The sequence below is a fragment of the Sinohyriopsis cumingii genome, chromosome 18 (genome assembly GCF_028554795.1).
Source record: "Sinohyriopsis cumingii isolate HCF-2022 chromosome 18, ASM2855479v2, whole genome shotgun sequence".
Taxonomy (NCBI): Eukaryota; Metazoa; Mollusca; class Bivalvia; order Unionida; family Unionidae; genus Sinohyriopsis; species Sinohyriopsis cumingii.
In genome coordinates this window covers 39,645,584-39,666,568 of record NC_142978.1, presented here as the reverse complement: position 1 = coordinate 39,666,568, position 20,985 = coordinate 39,645,584, and the positions used below count along the sequence as shown (strand labels likewise).

Sequence of the window (20,985 nt, the reverse complement as noted above, 5' to 3'; positions counted from 1 at the left end):
AATGAAAAATACACCATTAAATATTCAAAACATACTTCTTCTTGTATAAACGAAGGCCAACATTTACAATCAATAAGTGAAATTTAATATAAAAAAAGGTGAACTTGACAAATTTACTGTGTGGAACCGGTCATGTGATCTAATGTCGGCCATCTTGCCTGCAGACGTATTTTCGTGATGTCAGCTGTTGGAGTCATCGAGCTTAGCGCTATTCAACTGATGATTTGGGTGGGAATTTAAGTGTGATAAACATTTCTTGGTGTGACAAATTTGTATAAAATAAGATTCCAGAAGATTTTGTGAGTATTTAACGATGTGCAAGGTTGAATTCGATGACACATGTTACCACATGACCGGCAATCACACTTGACATACAACATGAACGGTTTAATACAGATATCAAGGTAAGTCGCGATCTATACAATTCTAATACATTACAGTGTTTAAATTCATTCTTTCAGCAGTTTATATATTCATTGACATGAACAACATGTTAAATTTATGACATAGAAAAACCACCCTCCGCATCCATCAAATCACAGATTTAGAGCCCCCATGACTATATATATATATATATATATATATATATATATATATATATATATATATATATATATATATATATATATATAATCATCTATGCATTTATTGCGTCATTTTCGAAGCTGAATATTTCAGGGTGCTTTGTAGTAAGGGCGTTATTACTAATATCGGCTAAGTTAGCAGTTCTTGCATCAAAGTCACCAACGAGTTAAAATATAACTAGAGCTATTAGAAGGATATAACATTTCATTTTCTCTTTCGGTCAGAACTAGACTCAGAACCTCTGATCTGCCGGTTTATTAAAACACAGTGACATAATAGGGCATTTGGACTTGTCATATAAGAGAGCATATACGGTATGACGTACATATTTATAACAGTATTGAAATACTGAAAGCAATTGATGGTAGTCTTTTTGCTTGGTACTTTTCAGGACGGATCAGTATTTTGAACATTTTGGACAGAAGCATCGAAAAGAGATTTATGCAGAAATACACGATATCAGAGTTATATGAATTTCACCATTATTACCAAATACGAACAGTATTGCAAAGAACAACGTAATCAAAACAAGAAATACAGAAAATCACTGCAATTATAAGGTCACATAACCAATTACGTGTTTATACTTCTTATTTACATTTGTAAAACCTCGCAACCATACAGATCATACCAATATGATCAAAGTTATTGTTTTTCATCTACTTTCTTTCAAAATTTACTTGCACATTTACTTACTATGTTCTATTGTTTTCAATTAATCGTGTCCAGTAGTGTTAACAACATTTATGATAGCGAAATTTATGTCCTCTGTTTTACGTTTTATTTATGTGTGTTAGAGATATTTATGTCATGTGTGTTATATTTTATGTATGTGTGCTAGAGACATTTATGTCATGTTTGTTCTGTTTTATGTATGTGTGTTAGAGACACTAATGTCTTGTGTGTTCTGTTTTATGTATGTGTGTTAGAGACACTTATGTCATGTGTGTTGTTTTATGTATGTGTTAGAGACATTTATGCCATGTGTGTTGTTTTATTTTTGTATTAGAGACGCTTAAGTCATGTGTGTTATGCTTCATTTATGCGTTAGAGACACTTGTGTCATGTGTATTGTTTTTTATGTGTGTTAGAGATATATATATCCTGTGTATTATGTTTATTTGTGTTAAAGATATTTATGTCATCTGTGTTATATGTTTTATTTACGTGTTAAAGACATTGTGTAATGTGTGCTATTTTTATTTATGTGTTAAAGACATTATTTCATGTGTGTTATGTTTCATTTATGTGTTAAATATAGCTATGTCATCTTTGTTATATGTTTTAATTATGTGTGTTAGAAACATAATGTCAATACGGCTCTCGAGCAGGTGTCACTGATGTCACCTGGGCAACCAAAGGGTTAATGCCGTCTTTTGCTTTGTTATTAAAATGATACAATCTTTCTTTACAATTCAATTGTTCTACATGCTGAAATCCCATACGAAAACTTTTAGGACAGAAATGTGGACAAAGCAAACCGGCTAAAGATATCCAAAGTATTTTCAAATCCTGATGATCTCACTTAATTCGAATAAATTCATAAAATCCTGATATTATTGCTCAATTTGGGTAAAATCATAAAATCCTGATATTATTACTCATTTTGGGTAAATTTATAAAATCCTGATATTATTACTCATTTTCGGTAAAAATAATAAAGCCCCGATATGGGTTATTTAATTGAAGCCTTTTAGCTTTGTATAATAGGCCTATATAAGGCTAAAATCATGTATATAATTTTACAAAAATGTTACTAAAGGGTATTTTTAGGACTGTCAAACATGTGTGTGTGTGTGTGTGTGTGTGTGATTTGGATTTTCAACGTAGCTTTAAAAACTTTTCAGTCATATCGCTACGATGTCTGCAGTGTGGCAGTTTAAAGTGATGTCTTGCACTGAGGCATCATCCCGCAGACATGTAGCATGATGTCCCACCCAGTTACATTATACTGACACCAGGCCGACCAGCCCTAACACTAACCTCTTAATGTTGAGCGCCTAGCGAGGCAGCTGTTAGTACCATTTTTTAAGTCGTTGGTATGACTCGGCCGGGGTTGGAACCCACGACCTTCCGCTTCTGAGGCGGACGCTCTAACCACTAGGCGACCGGAGCGGTCAGATCAATGGAAACTACGAAAGGACAACAAAAAAATTCTGTCTCGCTCCAAACGTATGTTCTATGAAAGAAAAATATGTCATCGATAAAAATGTATTTGTATACAATATATAAACATGTATAATAACCTCTCTCTCTCTCTCCACACACACATATGACACTGTTTGCAAATATCAGCAGCTATCAGCAAAAGTATATGTAATGTATCCTGAGTATAACTGGCCAGCACTGACTTCCTTTGCATCCTCTTGTCAATGTAATTCCCAGTCTACACAAGCTATGTAGTCAGTATTGTCGCTGATTAAGGGATGGGTTGGCGGGAAGCGTAGTTGTACATGCTTTATCTCCTTCCACTAGTTCCTGTGCCACTTTTGTTCCAACTCTTTTGGATAAGATTTCCTTTGCTTACAATTCCTTATACAACAGACCTGAAATGAAAAGCGAAGGTTTCATTTCAAACTATAAGACAATCTGAACTAAATATGTTGGTTATATTCGATGTTAAGTTCCGAATGGTCATTAATTTCAAAATCAAACTGAATCTAAATCTACTGCATGAATTTTGTTACGGATATATCACACACACACACACACACACACACGGAATGGAATTGACAATTTGAACCTTGGAAATTAAAATGCGGTACACTTTAACTTTTCAAATTTTCAGATGTGTTTACATTTTTTATTTCGTGACTTCGGTTTTTAAATTGCAAAATGAGAAATGTGTGTGAAACAAATACTAAAATCGTCATTTTTATTGGCAAGCCATGATGGACAGGCATTTCTCTCCTCCACCCCACCTCCTCCTCCAACAACTCAACCCCGCCCCGAGGAAAAGTAAGGAGAATGTTTCTTCTGGATTAAACGATAATTTCCTAAATTTATAAATCAGGTAATTTTAATATCGACATAAGAAACTTCTTCTGATCTTCTACCATTAGAAAATAGTTTTTTATATGATTTTTTTTTGTTTATTATATTTACAGTTCCCAGATAAAAATCATAGGGTTAGACATTCAAATTATTTTTAATTTAATAAATCAGTTGTCTTACATTTTAAATAACTGTCAAAATTTAAAAACGATAATTTTATGAAATGGATTTTATTTTAAGAAAATGGTTATTTTTAAATATGAAAAATGTTCAAGTAGGTTGACGATGGTTTGTCGACAAGAAATAGTGGACATGAATATGTATACTGTAATAATAAAAATATTTTTGTATTAGAATTTAAATATGTAACGTCATAAAATAATGTTCTAATATGATCGATCATTAATTTCAATATTTGATTACGCATAATGTTGTGTACATTCTTGTAACAGTTTGTACGGTTGTCAAGAAAATGCGGTGTATACATGAAGAAAATGTGGTGTACGCATTAAGAAATGCGGCGTATACATGAAGAAAATGCGGTGTATACAGCGGTGTATACATGAAGAAAATGCGGTGTATACAGCGGTGTATACATGAAGAAAATGCGGTGTATACATGAAGAAAATGTGGTGTACACATTAAGAAAATGCGGCGTATACATGAAGAAAATGCGGTGTATACATGAAGAAAATGTGTACACATGAAGAAACTGCGGCGTATACATGAAGAAAATGCGGCGTATACATGAAGAAAATGCGGCGTATACTGGACATAAATCAGTTGTATATTGACTGAGATTGGTCTTGTTTAACACAAAGGAAAATATACCCCTTTTCACACTCTTGGTAAATAAGCCATTTGAAGTTATTTTTAGCTTTATTTGTTTGATACAATGTCTCATCTGAAAAAGTAGAATAGAGTATAAGAGAATACAACGCAAGTAATACTGAAAGAATCATATGGAAAAGTAGAATAGAATATAAGAGAGTACAACGCAAGTAATACCGAAAGAATCATCTGAAAAAGTAGAATAGAATATAAGAGAGTACAACGCAAGTAATACCGAAAGAATCATCTGAAAAAGTAAAATAGAATATAAGAGAGTACAACGCAAGTAATACCGAAAGAATCATATGGAAAAGTAAAGAAAGAAAGGAAACGAACATGGAATAAGATCGAATAGTATAGAAAGAACAGAACGGAATATAAAAGATTAGGACAGAAAAAAAAACAAACAGAATATAATAGTACATACAGAAAAAATATATAATAGAACTTGATAGTCTATAATTGAATAGGACAGGGCAGTACAGGAAGAAATAGAATAAAAGGAAATAGTAAATAAAAAAATTGCGCAAAACGAAATCTAAAAAAAGAATTAAAAAATTATATATATAAGATAGATCATAAAATATCGAATAAATACAAAACAGTATGAAATAGACTTCAGTACATTTGACTTAACTTGAATATATTATAACAGAAAAGAATGGACAAGATCTAGGCAGGATGAAAGAAATAACCCTTACTTGCAATACAAGCTGTCAGAAAGCAGGACACATTTCCAGCTATCATGGACCTTAGTACCATTTTAGAAAGTTCCTTCTTTCTGTTAGGGGCCAAAGTCGCCATTCCTCCAAGTGTGATCCCTATTGAGCCAAAGTTAGAAAATCCACAAAGTGCATATGTGGCTATGACTTCAGACTTGACCTGAAATGAGTATAATTTTGTCTATCTTTGAATTTTAAATTGTATAACAATTTTAAAATGATGACTATACATAGAGTACAGTGTCCCTCTTTGTATTCATTGTTAAAACAGTTTTTTTTCTTCAACAAATTAATTAGAAGTATTGCTGATAATCTCGTGAAGGGCATTCCCCTGTACCGATGCCGAAGGAAATAAAGACTTCATGGCAGTTGAGAGTCTTGTGTAAAAAGAATGGTTGATATTAATTCGCCCAAAACTGTATCTGGAAGAGCGGGATTGAAGAAAAAAATATGTGTTATGTTATATATGAGTTTATACATTTTTAAACGTTTAGTTCTTTATCTTTTTGTGATAAGTTCTTCCCATCCAGTTTCAACATACAAAAATTGCAAAGAAGTATTTTTTAGCAATCTGGTTAGCATGTTATAAAATAGGTCTTATGCAGGAAACGTATAATTCTAGTAAAGTTTGTAAAACTCATTGTTTCAGGAAATATTTTAATTTTCGTAAGTTTATTTATCTGGCAGACACTCTTTATGTGATATGATATTTTATAATTAAAAACTTAAAATTGTAAAGAAGGTGCAAGCCAAGATGAGTGTGTGACTAGACGAAAGTCAGGTCAATATTGCGTTGAATTCAGGCAGGGTGTAAATTTTTAATTTGTTAAGAGTATAACTTCAGTTTCTCGTCATTGAGTTCCGCATGTCACTGTTTCAACCGCCATAGTAGGGTATCGATATCACGATTCAATAGCATTTTAGTTTTTGTTATATATGGAGGTGAATAAGAAAGAGACGAATCGTGGGCAGACACTGCAGTAATGAAACTAGTTTGTTAAGAAATATTATTAATATGCATTATAAATAGTAGTTGCCTTAAGAGAGATCCTTGTAGAACACCATCACTAATAAGTTTTTAATCTGATAAGTAGTATTTCTTAATTACCTTTGTTGTCTGCAAGATAAGTAACCTTAAAACCAACATCACAGTTTATTGAGCATACCATATTGACGTAATGTTATAATAAAAAAAATAGGCCTCGCTGTCAACTCTTTCGGTAGTTTAAGAAAGTCACGGAAAATAATGCATGGATTGTAATCCATTTAACAATAATTATCAGTGATTGTTTCGTAGACATAATACACATACGAGTCCATCACGGCCGCACCGCCATTCAGGGTTATCTGTATCAAGTTCAACTTTCACCATTTCCATGTTGCTCATAGTGTGGCATTGAAACCTTCATGCATTCTTCTTCATTGTCCGAATTATACAGCATACATGCAATGCATCAGAAATGACATTGTGTTTGTACGAATTACTATATTTAAGTATATATTATGTAATAATGATAGTCACTGTGAGAAACTTTAAAGATACACAAGATCTCAAGATTCGGCCACTGATCCCTAGTTTAATTCTCTCTCTCTCTCTCTCTCTCTCTCTCTCTTGCTATGTATAGTTATATTGTGTGCTTAACTTTTTTTAAATCCCTGATTGTATGTTATAGTTTAAGTTAATGGTCATTTGTAAACAACAATTTTTAAATTTTCGTCAATGATTATAGATTGCACTTTAAGATAATGGCAATTTGTAACTTTATAATCATGTTGACATGTCTTTTTGACCTTAGAAGATTCTGTGTGTGTGTGTGTGTGTGTGTGTGTGTGTGTGTGTGTGTGATTTGGATTTTTAACGTAGCTTTAAAAACATTGTCAAGCTAATCGTTACAGTATCTACAGTGTGACAGATTATAGTGATGTCTAGCACTCGGGCATCATGCCGCAGACATGTAGCATAGCATGATGTCCCACCCAGTCACATTATCCTGCCACCAGGTCGACCAGTCCTAATACTAATCTCTTAATGCTGAGCGCTAAGCGAGGCAGCTGTTAGTACCAAGAAGATTATGGGATGACTTGTTTATAATTTGGAGTAATTTTTCATTAAGATGATTGAGTTTTTTGCTTCAGAAAAATCAATTGTGACATAGGTCAAGTGGAAACTTGGTTTTGCTTTTTCTGTTACTTAGTTTTAGACCATATAATCGCAACACTCTCCTTTGCCCTATTGATTAATAATGTTTTTGATCAGGTTTGATATGTACCATCACGATCCCTATCCTTTCAGTTGTATATCTTGCATGGGAAGGACGAATATCATACGTTTAAACTAAATGATGAGCAAAGATACTAAATCAGAATATTTCAGTGTTCATCTCTGACCGTGTCTCCTTTTTCAAATGAAAACAAAACATGCGATGTAAAACATTGACCAGGAAATTCAGGAAAGGTAAACTTAATAGTAAAAATTTAACATGAATTTTTAAAGGTCGGGATATCGGCGGAATGTATTTTGTGAAAATGTTTGCCGGTTTAATATGAATTATTTATATTAATGGGACTTCAGCGTTTACTTTCTATCTGACCTGAAAGATAATTCGCTATATACTCTATGATCTTTAACATAATGATAGACGAACAAAAAAAATTATTCAAAGAAGAAATTATCTATAATAAATTAGTTATCAGATCAATAAAAACATTACTTTGAACGCAGTACACTGGAGTTATTGAGAGAACTTTGACTTTTTAATACTGCCAAGATAAAGTGAATCTCAAGGTAGTCAAACCAAGAAACGCTTAAAAAATAAAGCTTTTACAAAACAGTTATTTCAGGATCGTCTCTATGATGCCCCAACTAGCTCCATCTGTCGGACATTTTCTTTACTCACCGACATGACGCCTCCTTTTAGTGTTTGATTTGTGAGTCCCAGGAGTATGTTATCTCCTCGCCATGACCAGAGACCAGTCCCGTTGAAAAAAGTCGTATAATTTTCCAGGTCATGTCTGTTTTTTATGAGGTCACTCAGGACTCCATAGGCTATAAATTCGTTGGTGAAGGTTTTGATGCCGATCATTTCCGCCACTTTTCGACTGTCTTCGGGTGCCGTGCCCATGAAGTACGCCACTGGGTATAGGACGTAGGAACAGATGAACTGTAACGATACCACAGACGGCAATTAGCATTCATCACCATCCTCTCACCACCGTCGTCGTCTTTATCTTTTCTTTTTTATGGACACGAGTAGATGTTAATTGTATTTTGTTAACAACCTCTGATATCATAGTTAATTTCAGAAGAAATCTAAATGATGTGTATATATAAAAAGCTGGTTTTGGTTAATAGTTTAAGAAAACAAATCTTATCTATATATTAAACATTCATTCCTTGCGACTGTATAGTGATACTGTATTATTTCAACACTTTAACAATGTGTCCCTATAATAAAGGAGGCAACATCATAATTTTGATAAAAATCTGGGGTTTTTTCTTCCACAATGTGCAAGAACGGCACAAAATCTAGTTTTTCTTCTTGGTGTCATCTAAAATGAAACAATCATTAATGTGTCTCGCTGCATATAACATTGGCCAAATTACTCCCGAATGTACAAAATAAACCCCATCAGAATTCTGACTAACATTCAAATGAATTGGAGATAGTTAATACAATGAAAAATATTGATTTCTAAATATTTAGGCATGACATTCTTTTGTTTCCAATCGAATTATACTATTTACTTTTCATTCTGAAAGAGACGAAAAAAAAGAGAACCCAGTTGTTTATCGGCACATAGTCATACTATAACTGAGCACTGTCTTTTTCCTTTACGTTGTCTTCTGTTTTATCCTTTATTAACATATAGTAAGATCCATGTTATCAATATTTATGGCGGGAATTTACCTACCTGAAAAGAAAAGTTCTGTAATCCGACTCTGTCCCCAAACCATATCAGAGTGGAGTTCACAAAGTCCAAAAGGGACAGGAACGCAATTACGTTTACAGCAATCGCGCCTAATAGCTTGATGCTAGCGGTGGCACCGGCAGAGGCTGCCTCGATCAAATTGCGCTCTTCTCTAATAAATAAATAAATTAATAAATAATGAGTAAGTAAATCAATCAATCATTCAATCAATCAATCAATCAATCAATCGATCAATCAATCGGTTTCCGTTACCCTGACACATATACCCGTGTGTTTATCTTTATTTGCCTATATTCAGTTTTCGTTACCAAAACATATTTATGCATAAGTTGTACACTAAGATAAAAAAAAATAATAGAATTTAGAAAACTGAATGAACAAACAGAATGGCCAACAATGATCACATACATAATTAGCATCAAAGATTTCACCTGTATACATACATACATACATACATACATACATACATACATACATACATACATATTGCATTTTGGCTCGAATCCTTCATATATATTGTTAATAAATTAGATACGATTTGTCCACGTTCATGGCCTATGGAGAAGTTTATATATGTGAAATGAACTTACGATTTCTCCATCCGCGAAAAATCCCTTGCTGATGCCTTGACTAGTTCTGTCTCAGGATAAGCTAGCTTACTAATGGCTAATGCCGCAGGGGCGGACATCACCGACGCTGCAAGTAGATGGTTGGCAGGCACCTGCACGTAAAAAAAAGACTTTCATTATGTTTATGAAGTAATTTTAGCATCAAATAAACCACATAAACGTCCCCCATGAAAACGTCACAGTAAATCAACGTAGAATGAATAAAACATAGAATACGACGAATGAAGACGCAGACGTTAAATGCAACAAAAATATTGTAAAATACTTATATGCAAGTGTGTTGAATGCACTTAGATAACTTTAAATTGTAAAGAAAAAAATATAGTCTAATACCGTTTTCTCACCGATGTAAATGCGCTTTCATGCAACATTCATTTTAGTCAGATAACTCGTACGCGGCTTTTGAGGTGGAAATGCATGGGTGAGATTCAACGTTTGTTCCTGAGCTTCATAATTCCTCGTGAATTCAATATATTTGTCTCCAATTTCCATTAAATAAGTCCTTTTTTTTTCTTCATCGTATGGAACAATTTCGTTCTTCAACAACCTGGCGTTGAGTTTAATTTTTAATTTCCATGTATCTCATGGATCACATTATGAGATCACTGTGCATCCCTCTAAGTGATACTTGTCAATAAGTGATGCTAAGGGACGAGTTATAAAACAGACATGCAGGGTTATAATGGGTATGCACTGCCGGTATGTTTGATATATATCTCTATTACATTAGCTGAGCATCCTCGCTTAGAAAGTAGAGTGATTAGCCCGACACGACCCAGCCTTGATCTTGCAACCCACCAAATGTCATTGCATAGTAGGGGAGCGACGGAGGTCGCCTTTATAAGGTAGTTGAAACCTGAGTTACCAGAGAAGACCAGACTGCTGTCGGGGGAAAGGCAGACCATGCTTCAGCCATATAACTAATTCGCCGTTTCCTGGATTCGAGCCAGAGAGATATGTTAGAAGGTCTACAATCTTGCAACATCTTTAGATCTGTTCATTATGAGAGAGAGAGAGAGAGAGAGAGAGAGAGAGAGAGAGAGAGAGAGAGAGAGAGCTGGGGCATAATGCAGCAGATATCAGCATGATGACCCAACCAGTCACATTATCCTGACAGCCAACCAGTCGTAACACTAACCTCTTAATAATAATAATAATAATAATAATAATGAGGACTTTGTATAGCGCCTAATCTTTAGAAGCTCTAAGCGCTTTACAACATTAGACAACACCTATAAGATAAAAAAACATAATGATATGATTACAGAAACAAACACCATGAAATTAGAAAACGTAAAAAACATGCTGAGATATTTAAGGGAGGAAACTTAGGTCTTTAAGTTTGTTCTTGCAGTCGAAATAAGTGAGTTTTGAGAGCACTCTTCAATGTGATCACTGTGTTTTTGTGTCAAAGTTCAGTGGGCAATTCATTTCACGTTGGCTGGCCCCGGTATGCAAAAGAACGCTGTCCATATGACTTTGTTTTCATAGTGGAAATAATGAGTATACGATTGTCAGAAGAGGAGCGTAAGTATCTTGCTGGTGTGTACACATTGGTGAGGTCGGATAGGTATGTTGGACTAGAGTCCGACAGTGAAACGTAGCACAGAGAACACATTTTGTGTTTGATTCTGGATCGAATGGATAGCCAGTGTAGGGTACAGAGCAGCGGGGAGGTGTGCTCTGATCATGGTACTCTAAGTATGATCCGAGCAGCTTTGTTTTGAACTTTTTGAAGTTTCTGAAGTAGACATTGAGATGAACCAGACAGAATTGAGTTATAAATAGTCCAATCTTGAAAGTACTAATGAACACACAAATGTTTTAATGTATCAACTGAAAGATATTTGCGAATCGAGTTGATGCGTCTCAGCTCAAGATATGCAGCCTTGCATATGTTCATGACATGTTGGTGCAATGTGAGAGTACTGTCCAGAGTAACACCTAGGTTTCGTACTGATTGTGTGAATTTAATGTTGGTGTTGCTGATATTTATTGTTTGAGGTAAAGGATGTGAATGAGAAAGTCTTTGTGCTGTGATCAGAATGGCCTCAGTTTTATAATCATTCATCTGCAGCTTGTTACATGCCATCCATGATTTCACATCAGAAATGCATCTCTCTACACCTTGGACAGTAGCATCAACATCAGTTGGGTGGCAAGATTTGTATATTTGGGTGTCATTAGCGTACAATTGGTGAGACACTGGATGATGATCTATGATACTTGAGACCGACTGAGTGTATATAATGAAGAGAACAGGTCCAAGATCTGACCCCTGTGGAACACCACATCATAGATCAACTGGGCTGGACTGTATTCCATTTGCAGATATAATGTGTGTCCTGTTGATTAAGTAGGACTTGAACCACAGTAAGGCTGTATCATGAATGCCAAATACACGCTGGAGACGGTGAAGTAATATATCATGGTCTATCGTGTCAAATGCTGCAGACAAATAAAGGAGGGTGAGGACTGTAATCTTTCCGCTATCCAACGCAAAGAGAATGTCATTAACTACGTTTAGAAGAGTATTTTCAGTACTGTGGCAAGGGCGATATGCAGATTGTACATTGCTAAAAAGACTGTTTGAATTCAGGTGAGATACAAACTGGGATAGAACAACATTTTCTAAGATTTTTTTATATAAATGGGAGATTAGAAACTGGGCGATAGTTCTTTAAATCGTTATGGTCTAGTGTTGGTGTCTTCAACAGACGCTTTACAATGGCAGTTTTGAAAAATGATGGAAATTCCCCGGATGAGAGAGAGGTATTAATAACATCAGTTAGTGAAGGCAATACTGGATCTAAGCACTCAAGCAGCAGTGATGTTGGAATTGGATCAAGTTCATATGACTTTGGTGCACTCTTCATCAGGATTGTACGTACGAAATAGATTGAGACGGTTCAAATGCTGCTAATGGTTGCCGCTCAAATTCTGTATCCCAACTGTACGGTGACGACGAGTCAAATGAAATTGTGGTGTCAAGCTTATCTCTAATGGTTTGTACTTTGTCACGGAAGAAATTTGCAAACATGTCCGGAAGGTCGACTGGAGAGAAGGTAGTTGGAAGTGGTGTAGATTTGTTCCTTGACATTAGCTTGTTAGTAATCTCGAAGAGCTCTTTGCAGCTGGAACTTTCCATGATCTTAGTAGTGTAGTGGGCTGATTTCGCTGCATGGACTATATTTGTGACATTCTTCTTAGCGGCTTCATAAATTTGCTTATGAATAGTGAGTCTGGTGGAAAGCCAAAGCCTCTCAGCTTTACGGCGGTCTCTTTTAGCAGTGCGAAGCTGGTCCCTAACACTGCTATACCATGGAGAACACTTCTGAATTGATACTCTGCACTTGGTAGATGGGGTATGTTTGTCGAGCAATGAACGCATGCAGTTATGGAGTTGTTCTGCAGCAGGAGATAAGCAAGTTGTGAGGTTTGCTTGGATGTCGTGCATTAGTTTGGTTCTATTTATCATACGGAGGTTTCCCTTAGTAGCAGATAAAGGTGGAGGGTTAGGGACTGATGCGTCAAGATGGCATATAAGGAAGAGGTGATCTGATGCAAGGTCATGGGATACCACAGAGAACGGTAGAATGTTATCATCAGATCTATGAAGAATCCAGTCTAAAATGTGACCATGTTTATGGGTGGGTTGGTTAACTGACTGTTTGAGGTTGAAAACATTAATGGAATCTATGAGTTTTGATGTGTTTGGGTTTCCGGGACAGTCAAAGTGAAAGTTGAAATCTCCAAGAATAATCAGGTTGCCGCCTATCGAATTTCCATACTCCAGGAGATTCGGAAACTGCTCCAAAAAGAGAGATTCAGCCAGTTTGTTTTTTCTCCTAGGAGGCGGGCGGTATAGGCAGAAAAAATGGACTGACCTTTGCTCCAGTGCGAGTGTGGTTTGGACTAGTTCAAACGATGTGTGGTCGAAACTGAATGTTGTTGTGTGGTTTAGACGTTTGATCATGGAGTTCTTTGTGATGACAGCAATTCCACCTCCGCGAGACTTACGGGAGAACGACTTGATGGAGTAACCAGAGGGTGTTAGATCCGCGCACTTGGGCTCATCGCCTGATGTTTTTAGCCATGTTGCTGTCAGAAAAAATACTTCAATATTCTGTTCGTTGATAAAATTAACTATTTCTGCGCACTTTTCCTGTGGTCCTACTGAATGGGCATTGAATAATGCAATACGCAGAGGTGTCTCTTGGATAGTTGACACAAAGGTTGACAAATTAATAGGGATTTGAATTAGGTTATCTAAATTAACGGTCGAAAGTTTTTTTTAATTTTTGAACCGAAATAAGGAAGATAACTGGAATTCTTCCTGTTCTACGCCGGCCAGCTTTGAAACAACGTTTCTTTTTTCGCCTCTGTTTACACTTAGGTAATGATGAATGTAGTCCCAGTTCGTTTAGTCTAGAGCACAATGTAGTGTGGAGAGCCAAGAAGTGGTCATTTAAAGCAATTAATGAGGGTCCATCACAGCATAAACAAGTTTACTGGCGAGTATCACGTGATGGCAGTTTGTTAAAAAAAAAACAACAGTGGAGCAAAACAGCTTAGAAACAGTCTAATTGTTCTCATTTCCAAAACAAGGAGACGAAGAAACATATACGAATTGAACAGCCAATACAGAATGAACACAATAACATAAATGAAGACAGGCAACAAGCACAAATATCATGAAAATGGCACTAAAAAACGGAACAGCTGCTTTAAGCCGGTTAAGCGATAGCGACCATCTTGATTAATGTTGAGCGCCAAGCGAGGCAGCGGTTAGTACCATTTGTTTTTAGAAGTCTTTGGTATGACTCGGCCGGGGTTCGAACCCACGACCTGCGCCACTAGGCCACCGGAGCGGTCGAGAGAGAGAGAGAGAGAGAGAGAGAGAGAGAGAGAGAGGAGAAGAATACATAGGCCTAAATTTGTAAATACAAAATGACAGAAATATGGCCTTAATAGGAGAAGAAAGTATTTCCAGAAGTGATATCGACACTGTTGCGGTATAATTTTTTCCCCATTGATATATTTCAATATCTTATCAGATCAGTTTCACAAGCACAGAGTATTAGCTTACGCTGAAGAGAGAAATTAATTTCAAGTTTTGATGAATGTCTAATTTGAAAAGAAAAATATATCAATCTAACTTGGAAGATTGAAATAAATTGTATGCTTTTTAAATGGCAATAAAAACATTGTACGGACTAATTTGCATTTTAAGTTAATGACAAAAGTCATTGATAAAATATGTGCTAAGACTTCGCTAAAAATTACAGATTACGAATACTACTACTCGGTTCATTTTTTTTGTAGACATTTACCCCAAAGCCGATGTATGCCCCCAACACACTGCCAGCGATGCTTGCAAACCCACCGGTCATGACGGCATGTAATTCTGATTTCGTCATATCCGCTAGAAATGGTCGAATCATCAAAGGGGCTTCGATCTATAATAATAATAATAATAATAATAATAATAATATTGAATGTCCAAGAATTTATAACGAAAAATACAAATCAATACAGAATCAACGGCTATAGTAAGTTATAAAGCAATGTTTTTTAATATTAAAAAATTTGAAAATTCGATAACGAATTTACAGACGTCATTCAAACAAATGCCAACCTAATCCGAAGAGTATCCAACATTGAAAACGGTTCTATTGGGATTGCCATTGTTGCAACATATTGATTCGAACAATACGAGTACATAGACCTGATGGCCAACGCACTCGTTTCCCAGGTCCCCCAATCCATAAGTCCTGGTCCACTTAAAAATCACACATGCGCCACTGTACCCCTATCTATATTGTTTTGCGACGCACATGCAAATCTTTCTGTGCTAATACGTTAGAACAAACGCAGCTAAAACAAAATAGATTAGATTCCAGATTTTGTGTGCTAAATACTTTAGATCAAACGTAACAAAAATAAAATAAATTACATCCCAGATCTGTGTGTGCTAAATACATTAGAGTACGTGTAGTTAAAATAATATACATTACATCCCAGATCTGGGTGTGCTAAATACATTAGAGTACGTGTAGTTAAAATAATAAACATTACATCCCAGATCTGTGTGTGCTAAATACATTTGAGTACGTGTAGCTAAAATAAAATACATTACATCCCAGATCTGTGTGAGCTAAATACATTAGAGTACGTGTAGTTAAAATAATATACATTACATCCCAGATCTGGGTGTGCTAAATACATTAGAGTACGTGTAGTTAAAATAATAAACATTACATCCCATATATGTGTGTACTAAATTCATTAGAGTACGTGTAGTTAAAATAATATACATTACATCACAGATCTGTGTGTGCTAAATACATTAGAGTACGTGTAGCTAAAATAATATCCATTGCATCCCATATATGTGTGTGCTAAATACATTAGAGCACTGTAGCAAATGTGATGATTCATGCCTAATGTACTTAAAGAAAAGAAAACAGGAAAAAAGCACTCTGATGCCCCAAAACTAAAAACGAAAATCTAAAATCGAGCACGCTCTGGAGTCCTCTAATAAGTTCTAATCGCGTCATAGGGACGTTGACCTCACTTAAATCCATAGGATTCTTTCTAATTATAAGGGCAGATAACCCACGAAATTTAGTAAAGCTGATTTGCAGCAATACTAAAGTTATCTCGCAAACAATCTTTCCATTTTCTATCTCACAGTAACCTTAGCCTTCAGTCATTAGAAACGCCTACTGTATTATTAGGTTTATTTGTACGTTTAGGAATGCATTTTATTTCTTTTTTTTCCAGTGTGTTATAGTGTAACTCAACAAATTATGAGAATTATTGTTGTTGTGGGGCTTAACGCCATTTTTCAGCACACGATAGGCTATGCATGGTGGCCAGTATTAATGGTGGAGGAAGAACCCGGGAAAATCCCGGGAAGAACCACCGACCCACGAGAAGCTACTGGTAAGCTTTCTCACATACCCACATTGGCCGAATCCGAGACTAGAACCCACGCAGACAGAGGTGAGATGGCAGTGATTCGTAACGGAGAGCGCTTTAGACCACTCGACCACTCGGGGCCCCCTCTTGTGAGAAAACATATTCTTACGTTACGTGTTTAGGCTCGAATAAACAATAACAAAAGAAAGAATGAAAACAACATGCTTCAAAAAATGTAACAAAGAATTTATTTCCCTGGAAATACACTGTACAAATAAAAAAATATGAACTTGCGGTTTTAAGAATCAAATCCAAAAATAATCCAAGATTAATCCACCAATTAAATTTTAGAAGTTCTAATAATGAAATGTTCTAATGAATTCAAGTTCGAGTCCCGTATACTGTAGTCAGAATTGTGTTGTATCGTCTACAGTTCTTTTTTTATTCCACAGTCAATAATATTCCAGTGTTTGAATTTCAGAATAAAATTTAAATAATTGTCTTTGTCCAATAATTCTGTATGAGCATTCAAATATTCCCAGGAAAAAGAACTAATCTTTTAGAATCCCAGTAAAACGAATAAAATTTAAAACGTAATTCCCAAACTGGTCACAGACACACACTTTCCAGTGCAAAGCAAAAGCCCCAACTGAGAAATATCTATATATATATATATATATATATATATATATATATATATATATATATATATATATATATATATATATATATATATATATATATATATATATATATCTATATAAACAAAGGTTATACAGCAACTTTAAATGCAAAACAGATTCCCGGATGAGGGTCAACTCTTCAGACTTTTCGAGAAGTATTTACGTCTAAAAGCACGTAGTCCTAGTATGAACTTGACAAAAACCAAGCAATTTAATATACGAATAAAATAATAATAAAACATTCTGTACTTGCCTCAGTGATTTCTGAATTAAGGTCGGGAACTAGGTCAGCATAAGATACAACGTTCGGTCTTTACGATTTAACTCTAAGGTCAAACTAATTCCTGGAAACTATCAAATTCTAGTAAACAAAATTACATTATTTTGACATATACTGAAATTAAAAATAATTTTAAAAAAAACTTACAAACTATTAAGTTAAATAAAATATAAATTAAATCAAATATACAAAACAATATACTTAATAGACGAATGGCACATCAGAAGATAGGGTCCGCCGAGCTTCAAATAAAGTGATAAGCTTCGTCAATCTTTGCATAGTGGGATAGAAAGAATTTGCCAGTCTTCATTTAGTCCGGTCAATCCGTGGAACAGGCTAAGAATGATTCCATCAATGAATAAAATCGAACGAAGGCACACCATACATGGGAAAACGAGCCCATGTTCCCTTTTTTTTATTCACCAACAAAATCGTATGTAATACCTGCCAACTCGTCCATAATTGATATCAAGCATATTAAAGCATTCAAAAATTTCCAGAACTCACATACGACTAACGTCTTTTGCGTTAATAAAACACAATTGATAAGTTCAGTCAAAACATGTAAAGTTGAGTTTAAACAAAGAAAATATGCCTTGGTGAAATCCATGCCAGAAATTATTTAAGAGTATGTGGGTTATGTTGTAGTTGTTGTTTTTATTTGATTTGCGCCTTGACAAGAACAGGAGAATCGCACCCCATCTTCAAGGATCAAACTAGCGTAATACGTCTACTTACCATGCCGAGAAAAATGTTCCCAGCGGCGCTTATGGATTCAGCCGGCGTCGTATCCATGCAAAAAGACAGGAATCGGCCAATATGCCGGATCAGAAACTGCATCACACCAAGGAAGTACATGATATTGATGAAGGTGGCGAAGAACACAACAATGGACAACACCTACAAAGAAGATAGACTGTGAAAATGCACTAGCAGAGTCAGAATAGCTTAGTAATATTTTCTTGTAAATCAAGATCGAGATTGTCAGGTTAAAGTGAACTTTCTATTGACAAACTAATTTAAAATTATTGAAATATAGGGCAATGACAGAAGCAGTTCGCTAGTCTAATACTAATAACAGTTTTAAATTATTACAATTACCTTATGAAGAATACAATTCCAGAACAGCCTTCAAGGACATTCTATACTTTCCATGAGATTTAAAAAATATATACATTACAAATAAGAAAAGTCGTGACTAGTTCCAATTATATGTATGTTTCCCTCTATAAAAAAACTGACCAATGTTTCTTATTTGAAATCAAGATTACGAATGCTTTCCCTTCACTCTTTTGACCGATGTTTCTTATTTGAAATCAAGATTACGAATGCTTTCCCTTCACTCTTTTGACCGATGTTTCTTATTTGAAATCAAGATTACGAATGCTTTCCCTTCACTCTTTTGACCAATGTTTCTTATTTGAAATCAAGATTACGAATGCTTTCCCTTCACTCTTTTGACCGATGTTTCTTATTTGAAATCAAGATTACGAATGCTTTCCCTTCACTCTTTTGACCAATGTTTCTTATTTGAAATCAAGATTACGAATGCTTTCCCTTCACTCTTTTGACCGATGTTTCTTATTTGAAATCAAGATTACGAATGCTTTCCCTTCAATCTTTTGACCGATGTTTCTTATTTGAAATCAAGATTACGAATGCTTTCCCTTCACTCTTTTGACCGATGTTTCTTATTTGAAATCAAGATTACGAATGCTTTCCCTTCACTCTTTTGACCGATGTTTCTTATTTGTAATCAAGATTACGAATGCTTTCCCTTCACTCTTTTGACCGATGTTTCTTATTTGAAATCAAGATTACGAATGCTTTCCCTTCACTCTTTTGACCAATGTTTCTTATTTGAAATCAAGATTACGAATGCTTTCCCTTCACTCTTTTGACCGATGTTTCTTATTTGAAATCAAGATTACGAATGCTTTCCCTTCACTCTTTTGACCGATGTTTCTTATTTGAAATCAAGATTACGAATGCTTTCCCTTCACTCTTTTGACCAATGTTTCTTATTTGAAATCAAGATTACGAATGCTTTCCCTTCACTCTTTTGACCGATGTTTCTTATTTGAAATCAAGATTACGAATGCTTTCCCTTCACTCTTTTGACCGATGTTTCTTATTTGAAATCAAGATTACGAATGCTTCCCTTCACTCTTTTGACCGATGTTTCTTATTTGAAATCAAGATTACGAATGCTTTCCCTTCACTCTTTTGACCAATGTTTCTTATTTGAAATCAAGATTACGAATGCTTTCCCTTCACTCTTTTGACCGATGTTTCTTATTTGAAATCAAGATTACGAATGCTTTCCCTTCACTCTTTTGACCAATGTTTCTTATTTGAAATCAAGATTACGAATGCTTTCCCTTCACTCTTTTGACCGATGTTTCTTATTTGAAATCAAGATTACGAATGCTTTCCCTTCACTCTTTTGACCGATGTTTCTTATTTGAAATCAAGATTACGAATGCTTTCCCTTCACTCTTTTGACCGATGTTTCTTATTTTAAATCAAGAAGTTATACTTATGATTAGGGAGGTAGCTAGTGTGACCTTTGTCCATTGTAGTAGCTTTTAAAATCTAAATTTAAATAAACAACCATTATGATATTATTTGGTTTACATTTTCGATATTTTCATTTTGTCTTATTTACTTCGGTCGTTTCCATATTCCTTTTCTTTTGTCTGATTTGTTCTCATTTTCATTGCTTTCATATTTGGTGTTTTTTTTTAATTGAAAGTATCTTTAATATATTATAATTTTTTTTTTGTCATTAATGATTTCCAAAGCGACTTCTACGCCATGTAAAACTTCTATTTATATCTGAAAACTGCACTCATGTCATAATGTGACTTGAGTTGAAAAATAAATGTCGTGCTTCGTTCTTAATACTAAAGAACGTGAGAATTACAGGACTCGTCCCCTCTAGCACGACCTGTTTTGAAATGTTTCATGATGTTTGCCTATTTAAGCAATAAGCTTGAATCAGTTCCTTGTAACGTATACCCCATCTTCAGGATCTTAAATATAAGATATTTGCTCTGACAATTTTAAGTCAGACGTAACTTGTATGTCTTCTTAAGTCCATATTTCGTTGTCTAAATCCATGCCAGGCTAATGAACATTATTAAAGGCGGAAATTGTGTAAATCCATTTGAGGCTAATAGACATAATTAAATGCCTAAATTATGTAAATCCAAGCCAGGCTAAAGAACATGATTAACGGCCTAAACTATGTAAATCAGTGTTAGACTAATGGACATGATTAAACGCCTAAATGTTTGTAACTCCACTGCATTGTTAATCGTTATCTGTCAGTTTTAGATATTGTACGATATCTATAAATATGTAAGTATTAATATTATTTACAAATTGTTCCCTTTCTTAATCTC

General features: G+C 34.9%; 1 protein-coding gene across 4 annotated transcripts in view; it reads right to left on the bottom strand.

The window, feature by feature from the left end:
- Positions 1-606: 606 nt before the first annotated feature.
- LOC149776449 (solute carrier family 28 member 3-like) overlaps positions 607-20,985 on the bottom strand; it is a 51,501-nt gene continuing 31,122 nt past the window's right edge. For all 4 annotated transcript variants that reach the window (XM_089940869.1, XM_089940868.1, XM_089940867.1 and 1 more), the window contains exons 6-12: positions 18,317-18,478; positions 15,025-15,150; positions 9,653-9,783; positions 9,045-9,213; positions 8,030-8,293; positions 5,112-5,292; positions 607-3,131 (exon numbers count right to left, since the gene is read on the bottom strand). In XM_089940869.1, the coding sequence (XP_089796995.1) occupies positions 3,109-3,131; positions 5,112-5,292; positions 8,030-8,293; positions 9,045-9,213; positions 9,653-9,783; positions 15,025-15,150; positions 18,317-18,478 (1,056 nt within the window). In that variant the 3' untranslated portion in view covers positions 607-3,108. The remainder of the gene's footprint in view (positions 3,132-5,111; positions 5,293-8,029; positions 8,294-9,044; positions 9,214-9,652; positions 9,784-15,024; positions 15,151-18,316; positions 18,479-20,985) is intronic.